The 18,587-nt window shown below is 41.7% G+C and overlaps 1 protein-coding gene across 6 annotated transcripts in view; it reads right to left on the minus strand.

Annotated features, from left to right (window-relative positions):
* LOC311077371 (uncharacterized protein) overlaps window positions 1-6,853 on the minus strand; it is a 43,014-nt gene extending 36,161 nt beyond the window's left edge. For 2 of the 6 annotated variants that reach the window (XM_084105800.1, XM_084105799.1), the window contains exons 1-3: window positions 6,718-6,819; window positions 3,542-3,652; window positions 259-525 (exon numbers count right to left, since the gene is read on the minus strand). In XM_084105800.1, coding sequence (XP_083961926.1) covers window positions 259-316 — 58 coding nt within the window. In that variant the 5' untranslated portion in view covers window positions 317-525; window positions 3,542-3,652; window positions 6,718-6,819. Of the gene's footprint in view, window positions 1-258; window positions 526-3,541; window positions 3,653-6,717 lie in introns of all 6 variants that reach the window. The other 4 variants (XR_014604871.1, XR_014604872.1, XM_084105802.1 and 1 more) reach the window with 4 other exon arrangements.
* Between the last annotated feature and the right edge of the window lie 11,734 nt (window positions 6,854-18,587).

Here is an 18,587-nt window from a genome sequence, read left to right on the forward strand (position 1 = left end):
TATAAAATATTATGATAATTTGATGCCTTTTTATAATTGTATTATTTATCAGTTAAAATAGTATTAGATTGATCTGATGTTGATAATCAATATACAAATTTCTCAAACCTCCCTTTACTGAACATTTGTTGAAGAAAAACCCAGAACCTTCTGTACCATTTCATAGTTGAACTGTTTATCTAAGTGTGATGAAGTGCTTGAATGTTTCTAACATGAATGTTCTTCAGCATCATGAATGAATGAAGAATAAACACCAACCTCTTTGTTCTTCCGGATCTTCAGTGTGTTTCATTCTGCAGGGTTCTGGATCACTCATGTTCTCACTGTCCTCTTTAATAAACTCAGTCTTTGCAGATTTCAGCTCTTCCTGATGCTCTGATGCTCGTCTTCACTTGTAGCTGATGGGAATTTACAGCATTTATTTGGAGAATTGATGTGGGAGGAGCTTCACTGACCATGTGACTGATGTGGGAGGAGCTTCATTGATGATGCAATTGGTGTGGGAGGAGCTGATCTGCCCAAAATCTAAAATATATCAGTTACTGAGTTTGTTTGTATACTAAATGACACTTCTAAAATATTATGATCATTTGCAGAATGCATTTTTATGAATTGATTATATATATGTCCTTGAAACTTTCCTTGAATGAGGTAAATTTATCTTCCAATTATTATTTTTAAAACATGATTGAATCTGAATCCAGGCATGAATCCCATTGTTGCCATATTTTGACACCAGCTTTGAGATTGATATTTATTTTACTAAAACATTTTGAATTATTAATGTCCGTTCACACTAGACTTTTCCTACCACTGACTTCCATTCATACGCATGTGAAAGTGGGACACCAGAAACACAAGCTCAAGTGAATAACCCTGTGAGAAATAATTCATTCATTATTTGTATTGCTAATCCTAACATTATTCTGTTTCTTTATTAAAATACAGGTATCTAGAAATAAATAAAATAATATTTACATTCTTCCAAATATGAATAATGGTAAGAAAAACAGTTAAAATCATAAACACAGAAATAAATGTACATATAGTAACCAACAAATACCCTCAGTCTGCTGACACCAATGAAATGAGCTTTAAGTGTCAATTTACAGGAGATCTGAAGACATCAGCATAATAAATGAGGTGAAAACAGGAACTATTGTCATGAAATAAAGAGTGTTTTCAGCAGATCTGTTAATATTGATGAGCCTCAGACTATCAACACTCATTCAACAAGCCATTCAGGATCATCAGCAGATCATCTCACTTTATTCTGAGTGTTTGCTGTTAGAAACACATTATTTGAGTCAGGATACATGATAAAAGCACAAACTGCTCTATTGAAAGACAATACTGTTATTTCTCACACTATGACATGAATAAAACATCAATAACACAAAACAATGACACTCATCTTCCTCAACCACTACAGTTAAGTATTTACAGCAGCATAATGTCCAAATTAATCTAAATATATAGTTTGATCTTATAATAACTACATTAATCACTACACAGTAAATTTGAAATCCGGAAAATCAACACCAATATACTTAAATTCAACAATTTAAAAGTGTAAATATGGAAACAACCCTCAAAGTGTTAGTTCAACACTTTCAAGAGTGTTGCCTCTCGCAACACCGACACAGAGTTACAACATGAACACTAAGAGAGTAAAATATGAACACCAATTCTGCATTACCTACTTTAACGAACTGTAAAATACACTGACAAATCATGTAATCTGAAAAAATAAATTCACTTTGAAATAAACACATCACTTTCTATTACTCTTTCAAAACAATCCAGAAATTTAAATTGTAACCTTAGTCTAGGATCATAAAAGTGGTTTTCTCAAAGTAGTCATTTAAATAATAACATTTTATATGCACAGAAACTGAAAATGATCAGATAAAGATCACCACAAAGCACTGTTGTTTCAAGACTAAAACACTATTTATTCATATTTATTAGTATTGATTTTGTCTCACGTGGCTCATCATAGGCTCAATGTAAAACATTTAGCAGTATCTTTTCCTTTAAAGGGATACTCCACCGTTTTTTCATATTAAACTGTTATTCCCTTAACTAAGACGAGTTGATACATACCTCTCTCATCTCAGTGTGTGCACTCAATCGCTCTGGCGCGCGGGGACACTTTGAAAGCACTTAGCTTAGCCCAGTATATTCAATGGTATCTAGCAGCAATGAATTTAGAAGTGACCAAACACATCAACAGTTTCCCTATTTAAATACAGTTACACAAGTAGTTATACGACCAAGTATGGTGACACAAAATAAAACGTTGCGCTTTTCTAAGTGGGTTAAAAAGGATAACTATAATGTATGGCGGAATAGCACTTTTGGAAGTACTTCGACTGGCGCAGTAAAAAGTCACTCTCACTTCTGTCAATAGTGGAAAGAGGATCAGGAAGTGACTTTTTACTGCGCCAGTCGAAGTACTTCAAAAAGTGCTATTCCGCCATACATTATAGTTATCCTTTTTAACCCACTTAGAAAAGCGCAACGTTTTATTTTGTGTGTACGCACTGAGATGAGAAAGGTATGTATCAACTCGTCTTAGTTAAAGTGATACTTCACCTCTGGGAAGATGAATGTGTATTTAAAATAGGTCATTTAAGTAGAAGAAATGTGAAGAAACTTTTGAATTTGGAGCTTTCTAGACTGAGAAAAGCCAGAAAATGTATTTTTGGCTTATGTGGATGAAAGACAACAACTCCCAGAATGCACTTGCTTCGCTGCCTTAGGAGGCCACGCCTACCGGTAAGAGTGCGCAGTTGAAAACAACAAGGCTAGCTAGCCTACGTGATGAGTTTGCCAGGGATTTACAGATCGCCCAAAATGTCCGGGATTCGGCTTTTGCGTTCTACAGTCGGCATTCATCATGTTTACTGTGGCGAGCAGGACGAGGCTGACGGTCGCGGGAGAACGGCGCGAGGCCGGTGGCGTCATTCCTGAGACGCCACCAGTTAGATTGAAACAAAAGGTGTGCATGTAAACAATGAATGGCGACCGCAGAACGCAAAAGCTGAATCCCGTACATTTTGAACGATCTCGCCTGCCGGACAAGTCCGGGAAAAGGAGGATGTAACCCCTACTTACTCAGCTTTCTCCTACTATTCACCTTTCTCCACAGAACAAGAGCCTGCTAGCTTAGCTTCCAAAGAAAGACGGCTGACACTGTGTACATTCTGTGAGTGAGATCCCACCCTCTATGGGCGAGCTGAAAACATGTGGAACAACGGCATCTACTGGCTGTAGTCTTTAGCCTCTGGCCAGAAAATCCTCCGATGACGCAAAATGACGATTTTTGCGTCATCGGAGGATTTTTTCCAGACAAAAAATACATAAATCTCTTGTCTCAGGGGGATATGAGGGTGGAAAGCAGGGTAATTCGAAAATACTACAGGTTTTCTACTAATACAAAGCTTAATGCTAAATCCTGAAGTATCCCTTTAAGGGAATAACATAGTTTAAAGGGATAGTTCACTTTGAAATTAATTTTTGATATGTTTTAACTTACCTCAAGGGCATCCAAGATGTAGGTGTCTTTGTTTCCGCAGTAGTTTCAATTTTGATATTTTTAGGTCAAACCGTTCTTGTCTGTCAGTCATATAATGCAGGTCTATGGTCACTGTATCAAAACACAAGCACAGAGTCCAAATTAAAACAATTCCCCATTGTCCAAATGAAACAATTCCCCATCATAAGTACACATTGATGGCCTAAGACACGAAACGAGCGGTTTGTGTGAGAAAACGAACAGTATTTATATCGTTGTTATCTCTTGAAAACAGCACACGTCCAAATGATCTGACGGCGCGGGCGGGTATACATATATACACTAGATGTCGCCTTCGCTAATGCAGTTCATTGGAACGAAACCGTAGCCAAGCGACATCTATTGACTGACAGACAAGAACGGTTTGACCTAAAAATATCAAAATTGAAACTACTGCGGAAAAAAAGACACCTACATCTTGGATGCCCTTGAGGTAAGCTAAAACATACCAAAATTTATTTTCAAAGTGAACTATCCCTTTAATATGTAAAAACGGTGGAGTATCCCTTTAATAAAGCATTGCTATTCACATGGTGCAATTTGCCGGGGGGGGGGGGGGGGGGGGGGGGTGTGTGTGTGTGTGTGTGTGTGGGATTTCCCCCTTTCTGGTCAATGTATCCCTGCCTCTGCTTAATTATTTGTATCCCCGGTGGGGATAAATTTATCCCCCCCTCAAAGTGATCAGTGCTACTACACTAGTGGCGAGGCGGATCACAAAACTTATCACGGATCCGTGGTTTGATTAAAGTCCATTTTATTTAAAAATGCGCTACTTGGCTCCGCAGCCTCTCTGTAATCACCACTCTGCAGACTTGTCCCGCCCACGGCGCTGGTTACACCTCACGAGTAATAGCCTATCAACACTTGTGAGACGGTTGCAGGTCTTTTTTACGCCGCATATTCAGCATATTACTGAAGCGGGAATAAACATCACAAACTGATTATCTGTTTCTATGATGACAAGCAGAGTTAGTGTCCCAGTCACACCACTGAGAATGGCCGAAGTTACACACAGTGTTTTATTCAATTGAGGCTAAAGCAAAGGTTTTTTGATTACTCACTCACTCTTGAGTGTCTGGCACGAGTGATTTCAATGTTAAGTCAATGTAAAGACGCGTTTACGCGCGTCTAGAGGTCCTGCGGCGCGAAGGCGCTTCACGTGGCGCGGTAGACACGAAGCCCGAATGAGGCGAACTGACTTTGTCGGCCCGGCCCGACACATTAACTGTAATTACACATTAACTGGCCCGAGCCCGATTTAAACCCGACCATTTTTTAAAACGTGGGCCGTTATAACCAGGGGTGGAGCCAGGGAAGGAGAGATGAAGCAAAGATGAAGTTGACGATCGCCGTAGTGAATGCACATATATGGAGAAATGCATGGATTACATCAGAGTGTTGCCTATTTCTTTTCGTTTTGTCAAGCTTTCTTTAGATATAGCCTATATTTCTTAATATTCTCTCTTAATTTATGATGAGATGCGCTCCAGTTAACGTGCAGTGCAAGTGACCGCGGCGCCTGCATGATTATAGCCTATTGTCTGATATATTTACTTCTTATTTTTTAAATACATGCAATTCGTTGATGAAACGTATTAAAATTAAGATACAATTTATACAAAACGAAATTCACTTTAAAGAAAGGTTTTCTACAAAGCAAAACTTAATGAAGTGGTCAAAATCATGTCTGACCCACTACAAGTCTCCCGATATACTGCACATCCTATCTTACTCCTGCTGTTCACTTTTCATAAAATCAACATAGATGGAAAAAAAATAACATTATAACAAATATGAAACTAAATTAGCGTATTTAATGGCTACAACACATATAGTAGGCCTACAGGATCTCTGTACAAATTTCTGTACACATTAATTTACTGCTTCTGAATTTTGCACACATAAGTAGCATTTGTGCATAGTAAAACATATCTGCAACATTTATCAAGTTCACGGATAATTGTGCGTGCATTTATTAATTATTATCTTAATGAATAATGCAACAAGGACAAATCATGTAAACTGCCTTGTTTGTTTATTCAGAATGAAATGGATCGCAAATGGGTCCAAATGAAGAAACGTAAAAAAAAAGCAAAAAAAAAGTGAACAATGATGAACACAGAAAATGAACAAGAATGAATTTTGGATGGCCTTGTAGGCTACAACTCTAATTTAATTCAACAAGGTTTTAGAATATAGAATATTTTTCAAACAAAATAAATATTTTTAAAGTTTATTATCTAGGGCAGGGATAGGCAACTCCGGTCCTGGAGGGCCACTGTCCTGCAGAGTTTAGCTTCAGCCCTGATAAAAACTCACCTGCCTGTATCTATCTAGTAATCCTGAAAACACTGATTGCCTTGTTCAGGTGTATTTAATTGGGGTTGGAGCTAAACTCTGCAGGACAGTGGCCCTTCAGGACCGAGTTGCCTATCCCTGATCTAGGGCCTGGTGTGATGCGTGCGAGTGGAGGAGACGCTGAGCATGACAAGTGACGTGTTGCATTTTGTAACACAAGTGCTCGATCAAGTTCGGGCTCCGGCAGAGAATCTAAGCTCTGATTTATCTGATCCTGTCCATTAGCTTTGATCCATGTACGGCTTTTCAGAATGTCACCAAGTACAAATATTTATGTATTTTTTCAGCGCGAAAACTCTAGCTAGCTAGCTGGGAACAATGAAAAGGGTCCAGAGCAGCAAATGCAGTGAATGAAGTTTATGTGATTTATTTTTATGAATAAAAATGTTTCAAAACATGCAGCAGATGATTATCTGTCTTCCTGAGTGTACAGTATGTGTGGTTCTACAATAAACAATAGGCCTACAAAGAAAAATATCAACATAAACGACAGTGCTGACATGATGCAATAAGTAAAGCTAATAAATGGTAATTAGTACAACTTTCCCTTCAAGTAACTTTAGCTGCTTATATCAAATAGCCAAATAATATACCAGATAACACACATTAGCTAATAAAATGTTGTCAGGTGAGCACACACATAAACACACTAGCATAATGCTAGCGAACTTTATGCTAACATACTGCATTTCAACCGAACTACCGGTAAGTATCCCAGAATAGACACACTCGTAAAAAAACTAAGGCACCGAAATACACATTTACACCAGGGTACTTACATGTCTCTGAATGCACAGATAACGACACAGACGACAGCACTTCAGAAATAACTGCGATGTACTGCCCATGGTCACTCTCACTACTAACTCAAAACGAAATCTATCAGTCAGCGCAAACAGATTCCTCTCGGTGACCCCAAAACGAAAGCGCTGATTGGCTGATCCCCGTTACATAAATAGCAAGTCCTTCTTTACAATGTCTATGGTGTTAACAATATTTGAAGTAACATTTTGGTTCGTTCTAAAATGATCAAAGATATGCAACTAATAAATTACTTTAAGGACTCAGTTTCATTGATCATTTAAATTTCATTTTTTAAAAGAAATGTTTAATTGTTCAACATGCAACTGGTGCATTGTCTGACAGCCCACACATACAGCTCAAATCCGTGCCGGACAATAACAACAACCTGTTGAAAAAAGTATGAGTTTAATCAATCATAACTTGAAGTAAAAAAAATATAAAAATTAAAACTAATGAGACAGATCTCTGAAAAACAATGAACGAGTTAAAATTAATTTCAGATTCATGTCTCTGTTGAAAGTGTTATGGCCTCTTCTTCAGCTTTATTATTATAATTATCAAGAAAACCAAGGTGATTAGATAACATCAACCAGAAATTACGTACAACATCAATTCATAGAAAACATGCAAAATGGATTCATCATCTTTGTCACACAATGAGCATTTTTGGCTAATGTCCATGTAGGCTATTTGGAGAGCAATAGATTACAGGGGTATATTTTGTGAAGTATTTTAAACTGAGTCTCTATTATCCTGTTGGAAATGCAAAACAACCACGTCTTTTTCCAATCAACATCTGGAATCTGGTTGTCCCAAAAAAATTTCCCTCGGAGAGAGCTCTTATTCTTACTATGTATCACATTTCTAATAAATTTGTTGTTACATTTTCTATCAGTGAGCAAATAGCCATTAATGGTGAGTGTAGGATTATAACAACTCTTTTGTAAATAAGAGGAGTGACATTTCATAAGTTGTAGAATACCAGAGGGGATGATTTTACAAACAATGATAAATTCATGAGCATGTATGAGAAAATTAAAACATGACATGAAGTTTTCATAAGTCAAAATGTTACCTTGCTTATCAAAAAGGTCAATGATGAAAGAAACACCATGTGCATGCCAAGTAGGGAAGAAGATGGATTTGTTTTTTGACAGTGATGTCTTGGTTGTTACATAAAAGTGATTTGTGGGGAGAAAAGTTATGGACATAAATCAGTTTCCAAGATAATAGAGCTTGTTCGTGGAATTTGGACAAATGGAGAGGAAGTTTAGAAGGGGAGTAGTTACATTTGAGAAGAAATTCTAGACCGCCACATTTTCTAAATATATTGTAAGGAATAAAGTACCACAATGATTTTTCACCCATTAGTAAACATCTTTTCAACCAGTTAATTTTAAAAGTGTGGTTAGTATCAATAAAATTAATGATTTCAAGGCCTCCATCTGACCTATTGTTTGATAAGACAGATTTTTTAAGCTTGTGTTGCTTGTTTCGCCAGAGGAAGTTTAAAAAGATGCGATTGATGTCGTTACAAGTGGATTCTGAAACAAAAAGGGATAGAGAAGGATATACAAAACGTGAGAGACCTTCTGCTTTCGACAGAAGGACTCTGCCAATGATAGAAAGGTCCCTCTGGAGCCAGTTGTTAAAAATGCTTTTTGTGATTTTCATTCTGGGAATAAAGTTCAGTTCTTGTCGCATTTTAGGGCTCTTACATATGTGGACACCTAAATACTTGACAGTGTCTTTTACAGGAATGCCATATGTACATTTTTCATCTGTGCTATAAAGGCAAAGGGCCTCACATTTACTTAGATTTAAATTTAGACCAGAAGCCTGGGAGAATGACTGAATATTTTGAAGTACAAGTGGAATATGTTTTTTGTCTTTTAAGAATAATGTTGTATCGTCAGCAAGTTGGGAGATTCTAATTTCTCTATCAAAGATGGTTAAACTTTGTAGATTTGGGTTGCTAAGGATCTGAATCGACATGAGTTCCACCAGTAAGAGGAAAAGGAAAGCTGATATAGGGCACCCTTGTCACACACCTCAATGTATATTAAATCTTCTGGACGTCTGGTTATTAATGATCACAGAGCTGTTAATATCTTTGTAGAACATCTTAACAACAGATATGAACTTAGGACCAAAACCAAAGATGTTTAAGGACTCAAAGAGGAATTCATGTTCGACGGTGTCGAATGCTTTGCAGAAATCTAAGAATAAAATAATAGCGTCTGAGTTAATAGAGTCTGCGTAATCAATTAAGTCTAACACAAGTCTTATGTTGCAGCTAATAGCCTATGCCGACCTTTCATAAATCCAGTCTGTGTTTCATTGATAAGGTGGTGTAGTCCTGTTTTGAGTCTGTTTGCATAAATCAAAGCAAGTAACTTGTATTCGGTGGTAAGCAGACTTATTGGACGCCAGATGTCTATAAATAGGGGGTCTTTCCCAGGTTTTGGAATTAGGGAAATCACTGCCTGCTTCATTGTGGTGACTATTTCTTCATTCTCTACACATTCTTTGAAGAGATTGTAGATGGGTTTCTCTAATATGTCCCAGAAATTAAGGTAGAATTCTACAGGTAGACCGTCTATACAGGGACATTTGCCCTTTTTCATAGTTTTTAACGCATTGTTTAGTTCAGATATGGACAGCTCTGCATCACAGAAAGATTTAAACTCATCGGCAGCTTTAGGTGTGTGCACATGTATCTCTTGTAAGAAGGTTTTACAGTCATCTTCATTAAAGTTTGACTTGTATAGATTTTCATAGAAGGTAGAAACAAAGTCAGATATTATTTTGGGATCTTTAGAGACAACATTATCAATACTTATGGAAGACAATGATTTGCGTTTATAATTTCTTTTTTCAAGGGCAAAAAAGTGAGACATATCCAGCTGCAGACCGCAGCACCACCAGTTTCAGAACCCCAGCGCCAGAACCCCAGCGCCAGGACCGGAAGTGAGGGCGGAGTTATAATTGACAACGACGACACAGGCATGGCGGGAAGCACGGTGAGGAGTTGTCTAATGTTTTAGACATAATGTGGTGAAAAAGTATCGCATATTAAGTTCAGCGTTTATCTGCTAAATATTTCATTTGTGCTTGGCTTTATCATCTTATTGAAGCTTGAATATGTTGTAATACTTTATTGTATTAACCATTTTTTTTCTACGGATGGTTCGATTAATTTTTGTGTGTTGTAAATGGGCCTTGCGGTGACGTTTTAACCCTTGTCACGTTATGGTGTTCGGGTCTGTAGGACCCGTTTTCATTTTTCATCAAAAGAAAAATTGTACGATCAATTATTTGTTCATACACAGACTCATTGGCCTTGGCTTATTTTCTGTGAAGAATATATATCAGAACACATTTTCAATGACCACGCCCTTCACATTTACATTACACACAGGATGTTTTGTGTTTGTGTTCATGTATATGGTTTATGAGGACACAAATGTGCATAATCACATCACTATTACAACGTAAACATGGTGTATGAGGACATCCGTGTCCTCATAAACCAAACGGCTTGAAAAAAAACATAATAAACGGTGTCGTGTGTGTGTGCGCGTGCGTGCGTGCATGTGAGAGAGATTTTGTCTAAGTGTGAGAGAGAGTTTGAGTGCGAGTGGGTTTTGTGTTTTTACCCCTGCCGTTCCCACAAAAGGTTGCAACTTGCAATTCTTAAATGTGATCTAACAAAGGTAAAAAGAAAATATTAACCATATATGCTGTTTATATTGCTTGTAATTGGGATGAAGTAAACATTATATAGTATAGTATTTTAAAATACATTTTTTGATTGTGTTGAATTAAAAACACTCTGGCTGAATATCAAAAATATGAACACCACACAAGGGTTAAAGTAGTTTATCTTGTGAAGGTGTTAAAGTGTTTGCTCCACGTTCCTCTGTTGTATTGTTTGTGAGTTACTGTTACCTTATAGTTGAGTTTTTAAATATTAAACCCCATTTGTCAATGTTGAGATAATTGTGTGTTGTTTTCATCTCTTGTAGAAACATATAACGATTCAGAGAGGTGATTGTACTAAATTCCTTATACATTTGGTATTGGTAGCCCTTTAATTTGTATTACGCTGTTACGCACGAACAGCGCGCTGACGTGCATTCCGCCAGAACGGTTTCAGTTTTCTCTTAGTTTCGTTTCTGCCGCCATCTTCTACGAGTGGTAAATGTGCGTGCATGAATGTAAGTTCATTTATCCTTATATTTAGCTGTTATATCGATATATATTAACACTTTCATGTAGCAGCTGTATATCCGATTGTTGTTGTTATGTTCATATCGTGATTAATGTGTTCGGAGGCGAGTGATGTCAGTGTAATTCACGTGTACATGTTTAGCGCTATTTGCCGCGCTGTGGACAATATAAACATGTATAGATGATGTATACTGAGGTGAATCTTTATGTTTACTGTATTCATACATATTCTTATATATATTTATTTGTTCATTTCAGACTAAACCACATTCTACCACCTCAGTTATAGCTAATGGCTGTATAATGTTGGACATGTATAATGACACATCCTGAAGAGATAAAGAGTTAACAATCTTCTGTCTCCTGTCATACTTCTTGCCGGAGTTCCGTAGTGGACTAGCCTTCCACCTAACTTCACAAAATAGAGTCCTTTACATTTGGTCCTTCGAGCCGGATGCTATAGCCACTGCGGTGACATGGAGCCACAGAGAACATGTTATTCTCCAGATACCACGCATCCTGCTCAAATGCAAGCCAGAGCGCGTCAGATCCCTTCATATCTGCAAGCTTATGAGGTAGCCTTGCCTAAATCCCTTCTGCCAGTTACTGGGCCTCACGAGACATATCAGCAGCTGAAGATGGATCATGCAGCGGCACCGTTGACCTTCAGTGGGCAGGCCGAGCCCGCCTCGACTGGGGTCCAGCCGACAAGACACGAGTTATCATCTCTGCAGTATGGACGAGGTACTGCCATAGTCAGTGGGGGAAGTATAGATATGGGGCTCAGCAGCCTGGTGGAGCAGCTAGATGTTGGTAGATCTCCTTCTTCTTCTTATTACACATCTCCAGTACCACAGCACCGAGATAACAGCCAGTTAGAGTGTGAGTCATCAAGTAGTGGCACTGTTTCTCCATTTTCCGAGCGAATGGAACAGGCTCAAGCTTACTCACCACCCATTGTCAGGCCAAAGGCTACTGCAGTTCCCGCCATCCCGTTACTGAATACAGAGACGCTCATTCCATGCCTTGGGGTGCCCAGGGAACCACATCAATCTGTACGGTGGCAGACATCTCCGACTACAGCTCATATAGTGTACAGCACACCTGCACCACAACCCTTTATTCAGATGCCAGCAGCTGCGTATGCGAGACAGACAGCAGTGGCATGCAGTGCAATATCCTCTCCTGCTTCCTATAATCTTATATCATCTTTGCCGCAAACCATCACGTCATTGAAGCTACCTACAGCCACGACAATACAAAACACTCTGGTGCCACCAGTTTACCAATTACAGATCCCTGCACATAGCCAACCAACACATGTGCCACACCCGTATAAGCCATCACCCATGGTCACAGGATATTACACACCGCAGCCCTCCATTCAGTCATCAGTGCAGAACTGGCATCCTCCTCCAGTTGCATCCACTATGCCATATCTGGCCTCACACGCACGTCCAGTATATCAGCCAGTACCTGCTGCACCTCCGCTTCAACCAGTCCCAGTCCCATCGCTACCAAAACTTGTGAATGACAGTGAAAGAGAGTTCACAGATCTGAAAATAGCCCTTGATAATCTGCTGAACCCCCACACTGAGCTCACAGAACATTACAAGTATCGCGTGCTGATGGAGCAGTTGGTCCTTGACGAAGCAAAGCTGATAGCCCAAGCATGCCGTCATCACCCTGCACCTTACACAGCAGCCATGGCAGCCCTGCAGCGCCAATATGGCCAACCTCACCAGCTTGCACAAAGTGAAGTTGCGGCTCTAATGAACTTACCAGATATCAAGGCTGGAGATTCAAAAGCATTCCAGAACTTTGCTCTTAACATTGATCTTCTGGTGGGTATGCTTATGTCTCTAGAGGGACCACAAGGAAGAGAGCTTACCTGTACCGGTCATGTTGACAGGTTGCTTAGTAAACTCCCTAAACACTACAGGGATGGATTCATAGAGCACTTACAACTAAGGGGAAGACTGAACACGGACAGTCTTAATCCATATAATTTGCACGATCTTGCAGAGTGGTTGAAGGTCAAGGCCGAAGCCCAACGGCTTTCATCAAAGATGGCTCAACGCTACCACACTGAGAAGGCTCCAGCTCCACGTAGAGAGCGTCCAGCTATTATTAAGCCACAGACCCGGGCCATCTCCGTTTATCATGGTAGTAATCAGCCCAAGGAGGTTAAAGAAGTAAAGCATGTCCGAACAGAGGCTCTTCCAAACCAGCAACTAGTCCAGAGAACAAAGCGCCTGTGTTTGTTCTGTCATAGTGAAGAGCACTACCTCTCTCAGTGCAATGAGATCACTGAATGCCCACCTGAGCGACTTATCAAGTGGATAAAAGAAGGTAAGAGATGCTGGAAATGCGGACGTACCAACCACAATTGTAATGAGTGCACATTGAGAAAACCATGCGGAGAATGTGGGGACGTGCATCTTAGAGTTCTTCATCACATAGCACAGCAAGGCCCGAGCATCATGCTAGTTACAACCTCCAGTGACCGCATCTATGTGACACCACCTAGCCATACAGGACGGGTCTTTCTAAAGGTCACCCCCGTGTTACTGTGGAAAGGTGAGAAGTCTATACAAACCTACGCGATCCTTGATGATGGTGCACAGCGCAGCATTATTCTTCCCGCAGCAGTCCAGCAGCTAGGCCTACAAGGAAAGAAGGAAGTTATGGCCCTTCGTACCATTCGTCATGATATTACCCAGCTGGAGGGACAGTCTGTTCAGTTTCATCTCTCATCCCAGTCCAGGCCAAAAGAGAGGTACAACCTTGCTGGTGTGTTCTCTGCACCTCTCCTGACCTTGACTGAGCAGACGTACCCTAGCAAGAGACTTCAGAGGAGTTACTGTCATCTGAGGGGTATTCCTCTTCCATCATTCAGCAAGATTCAGCCCCTTCTCTTAATTGGATCTGATTACCCAGGTCTAATCACTGCAAAGGAGCCCACCAGATTAGGCCCAGATGGCGGACCAGCAGCTGTACATACGCAGCTCGGTTGGGTTCTCCAGGGACCAGACGGGCTTCTTCCACACCAAATATCACCTCAACAGTGTTTGCTCACTTCCCTTTCATCGGTGCGAGATCCTATTCTCCAAGAAGTAGAAAGGCTGTGGCAGTTGGACATTCTTCCTTACCGCAACGAGAAGCTGGTAATGCGATCACGACAGGACCAAGTAGCCATGGAACTACTGGAGAGCAAAACTCAGCGTGTGGAAGTTGATGGAATTTGGCGTTATGCTACCCCCCTTGTACGCTCTCCAAATGCACCACCATTGAAGGGTACTAGGGAGTCAGTTCTACCCAATCTCAGGGGTACGGAGAAACGCTTGAGCAGGGATCCAGAGAAGGCTAAGGTTTATGAGGCTGAGATCCAGAAGCTCTTGGATGCAGGATATGTTGTCAAGGTCCCGCCAGAACTTCTACATATGGATAAGGAATCATGGTTCATCCCACATCATCTTGTCCACCACAATGGTAAGGATAGACTAGTTTTCAACTGTTCCTTCATCCATCAAGGTCTCTCCCTCAACCAGCAGCTCCTTCCTGGCCCATGCCTTGGTGCTTCATTACTGGGAGTTCTCATTCGATTCCGACAGCATCCAGTTGCTATCAGCGGAGACATACGTGCTATGTTTCATCAGGTGAGACTCCTGCCAGAGGACAAACCTCTTCTGAGGTTCATCTGGCGAAACATGCGGAAAGAAGATCAGCCTGATATCTACCAGTGGGAAGTCTTGCCTTTTGGAACAACCTGCAGCCCATGCTGTGCGACCTTCGCACTGCAGAAGCATGTCAGAGATCAGCAGGCAGGCGACGAAGGAGTAAGACAGTCCATAGAACAGAGCTTCTATGTGGACAACTGTCTACAGAGTCTTCCCACTGTGGAGCAAGCCAGGCAGTTAGTCGACAAGATGAGATCCTTTCTTGCATCTGGCGGGTTCGAAATACGGCAGTGGGCCAGCAATGTCCCCTCAGTGGTCGAGCACTTACCAGCGAATGCGAAATCACAGAGTATAGAGCTATGGCTGCAGAAGAATCATTCTGACCCTCAGGAGCCGGCTCTAGGTCTGATGTGGCATTGCCTCAATGATCGTCTGGGTTACAGACACCGCCCAACGACAGAGTGTCTCCCGACAATGAGACACATCTACAAAGTCCTGGCATCTCAATATGACCCTTTAGGGTTTGTCAACCCCTTCACCACCAGGGCTAAAGTTTTAGTCCAAAAGCTCTGGGCTAAACCGAGAAGCTGGGATGACCCAAACCTTCCCACAGATCTGCTTGAGAGCTGGAGAGCATGGGAACATGAGTTACCTAACCTTGCTATGGTTGTGTTTCCCCGTTGTTACATACCTCCTCATTTCAAGGTGGAGGCGTCCCGATTCAGCTTACACATTTTCTGTGATGCCGCCGAAGTGGCATACGGAGCAGTAGCATACCTGCTTATCGAGCAACAGGGTGAAGTCCACACTTCCTTCGTGATGGCCAGGTCAAGGGTAGCTCCAAAGCGACAATTGACAATGCCGCGGTTGGAACTTTGTGCAGCCTTGGCGGGTGCACAGCTCGCTAAGCTTCTATTGAAAGAGTTGACCATTCATATTGAGTCGACAACACTCTGGACTGACTCTACTACCGTCTTGACCTGGATACAATCTGAGTCCTGCCGGTATAAAGTGTTTGTCGGCACTAGAGTGGCCGAAATCCAGGAATTGACTGACCTGTACTCATGGAGATATGTGGACTCAGCAAATAACCCGGCAGACGACATCACCCGGGGGAAGACATTGGTAGATCTGGCAACTCCCAGTCGGTGGAATCAGGGACCTCATTTCCTCCGTGGATCACCAGATCAGTGGCCAGCTATACCCCCTATGGAGAATCGAGATGATTCCTCAGAAACCAGAAAGACTGTATTCTGTGGACTAATTGTAGATGACCAAAGTCCGCAAATGCCCGACGCAGCTCAATTCACCTCCTGGAAAGCCTTGGTTAAGGCAACATACCAGTCCCTTTACGGGGCGGCCAACTTAGATGCAGGAACTCAGAGCCCTGATTATCGGAGCGCTGAAGCGTTTTTGTTAAGTCGGTCTCAGGTTGAGTCCTTCCCTCTAGAGTTCAAAGCCTTGAAGGCAGGCAAACCAGTGGCCCCTTCCAGTCGTCTCAACACTCTGGCACCGGAGTTTGATCAAGCATTAAGTCTAATTCGGGTTGGAGGACGGCTCCGGAGATTGGAAGGCCTGAGTCCAACCGAGTCTCATCCGGCAGTTTTAGACCCCCATCATTCTGTTACCAAGCTCCTTATCCAAGACTTTGATGAACGCTTATTTCATCCCGGTCCGGACAGAGTTTTTGCTGAGCTCCGTCGTCACTACTGGGTCCTGAGAGGCAGGCAAGCAGTGAGGCAACACCAGAGGGGGTGCGTTCAATGCCAGAGGTGGAGGGCTAAGCCAACAGTACCCATTATGTCTGATCTACCCTTGGCTCGTATACGACTTCATCAACCACCATTCTTCTCGACAGGTGTCGACTGTTTCGGGCCCTTCATTGTCAAAGTAGGCCGCCGTTCAGAGAAAAGATGGGGTGTGATCTTCAAATGTCTGACTACCCGCTGCATACACCTTGATCTCCTCAATAGCCTGGATGCCGATGCCTTCTTACTTTCCCTGAGACGTTTCGTGGCACGGAGGGGTACTCCTTCGGAAATTCTCTCTGACCAAGGAACTAATTTCAGAGGTGCCGAAACAGAGCTGAGAGAAGCCTTCAGGAAAATGGAACCTCAACTGCAGGAACGGCTGGCTGACTATCAGATCACTTTCAAGATGAATCCTCCTGCGGCACCGCATTTTGGCGGCACATGGGAGCGAGAGATCAAATCTGTGAAGTCAGCCCTGCAGGTTGTTGTAGGAAGCCAATCCCTGCCTGAAGATGTCTTGCACACTGTGTTAGTGGAGATAGAGGGTATCCTGAATAGTAAGCCACTGGGTTATGTCTCGTCTGACATTGCAGATGTTGACCCAGTCACGCCCAACTTTCTCCTCATGGGGCGGCGGGACTCTTCGCTACCCCAAGTGGTCTACACTCCAGAACCTCTGTCTAAGCGTCGATGGCGCCATGCCCAGACTACAGTTGATCACTTTTGGGCATACTATACCCGGCATTACCTACCTAACCTCCAGCCTCGTCTTAAGTGGCAGCGTGAGACTCAGGATCTGACTCAGGGTACGGCGGTAATGGTGGTGGACCCACAACTGCCTCGTGCTCACTGGCCTGTTGGTAGGGTTGAGAGTCTGGTTCCCAGCGAAGACGGTCATATTAGGTCAGCAAAGGTCAGAATAAAGGATCGTCTGTATCTTCGACCGGTGGCTAAGCTAGTTCAACTCCCAGCACTCCCGGACGGTGATGAAACCGATGTTAAGAACTAAGGAATTTATATCTTCTACATTTTAGCTATGCTAATCTGGGGGCGGCTGTACTAAATTCCTTATACATTTGGTATTGGTAGCCCTTTAATTTGTATTACGCTGTTACGCACGAACAGCGCGCTGACGTGCATTCCGCCAGAACGGTTTCAGTTTTCTCTTAGTTTCGTTTCTGCCGCCATCTTCTACGAGTGGTAAATGTGCGTGCATGAATGTAAGTTCATTTATCCTTATATTTAGCTGTTATATCGATATATATTAACACTTTCATGTAGCAGCTGTATATCCGATTGTTGTTGTTATGTTCATATCGTGATTAATGTGTTCGGAGGCGAGTGATGTCAGTGTAATTCACGTGTACATGTTTAGCGCTATTTGCCGCGCTGTGGACAATATAAACATGTATAGATGATGTATACTGAGGTGAATCTTTATGTTTACTGTATTCATACATATTCTTATATATATTTATTTGTTCATTTCAGACTAAACCACATTCTACCACCTCAGTTATAGCTAATGGCTGTATAATGTTGGACATGTATAATGACACATCCTGAAGAGATAAAGAGTTAACAATCTTCTGTCTCCTGTCATACTTCTTGCCGGAGTTCCGTAGTGGACTAGCCTTCCACCTAACTTCACAAAATAGAGTCCTTTACAGTGATTCATTACCTGAGCTGCAGCAGTGCAACAAGTGTTGCAGCTATTACCACTGCCCTTTTTGCTCGGCCAGTGTATTTAAGCCAGCCAAACTAGTCAAATTAAAAAGTCATGTTCAAATCCACTTCAACAAGGCAGTTGTCTATGGAGGTATGAATATCTTGAGTTATTTATTTAACATAAGTACACTCAATATATTAGCATAACAGTTTACCAGTATACTCATTTTTTTTAGGCTTCACTATAGTCAGATGTGGACTGGGATGTAGAACAGCACTGCATCACCACTGCCCATACTGTGATACCACAGTTTTAAGGAGAAGGGATTTTGAGATGCATGTTCAGGTTTGCAAAAAAAACCCGCTTTCAACTTCAGCCACAATTTTATCTCCAGCCACTGCAGCGCTGAGCACACCATCTCCAGCCACTCCTCCAGCCACTACAGTGCTGAGCACACCATCTCCAGCCACTGCAGCGCTGAGCACACCATCTCCAGCCACTGCAGCGCTGAG

Source organism: Abramis brama (assembly GCF_963993115.1).
Source record: "Abramis brama genome assembly, chromosome: 1".
Lineage (NCBI taxonomy): Eukaryota > Metazoa > Chordata > Actinopteri > Cypriniformes > Leuciscidae > Abramis > Abramis brama.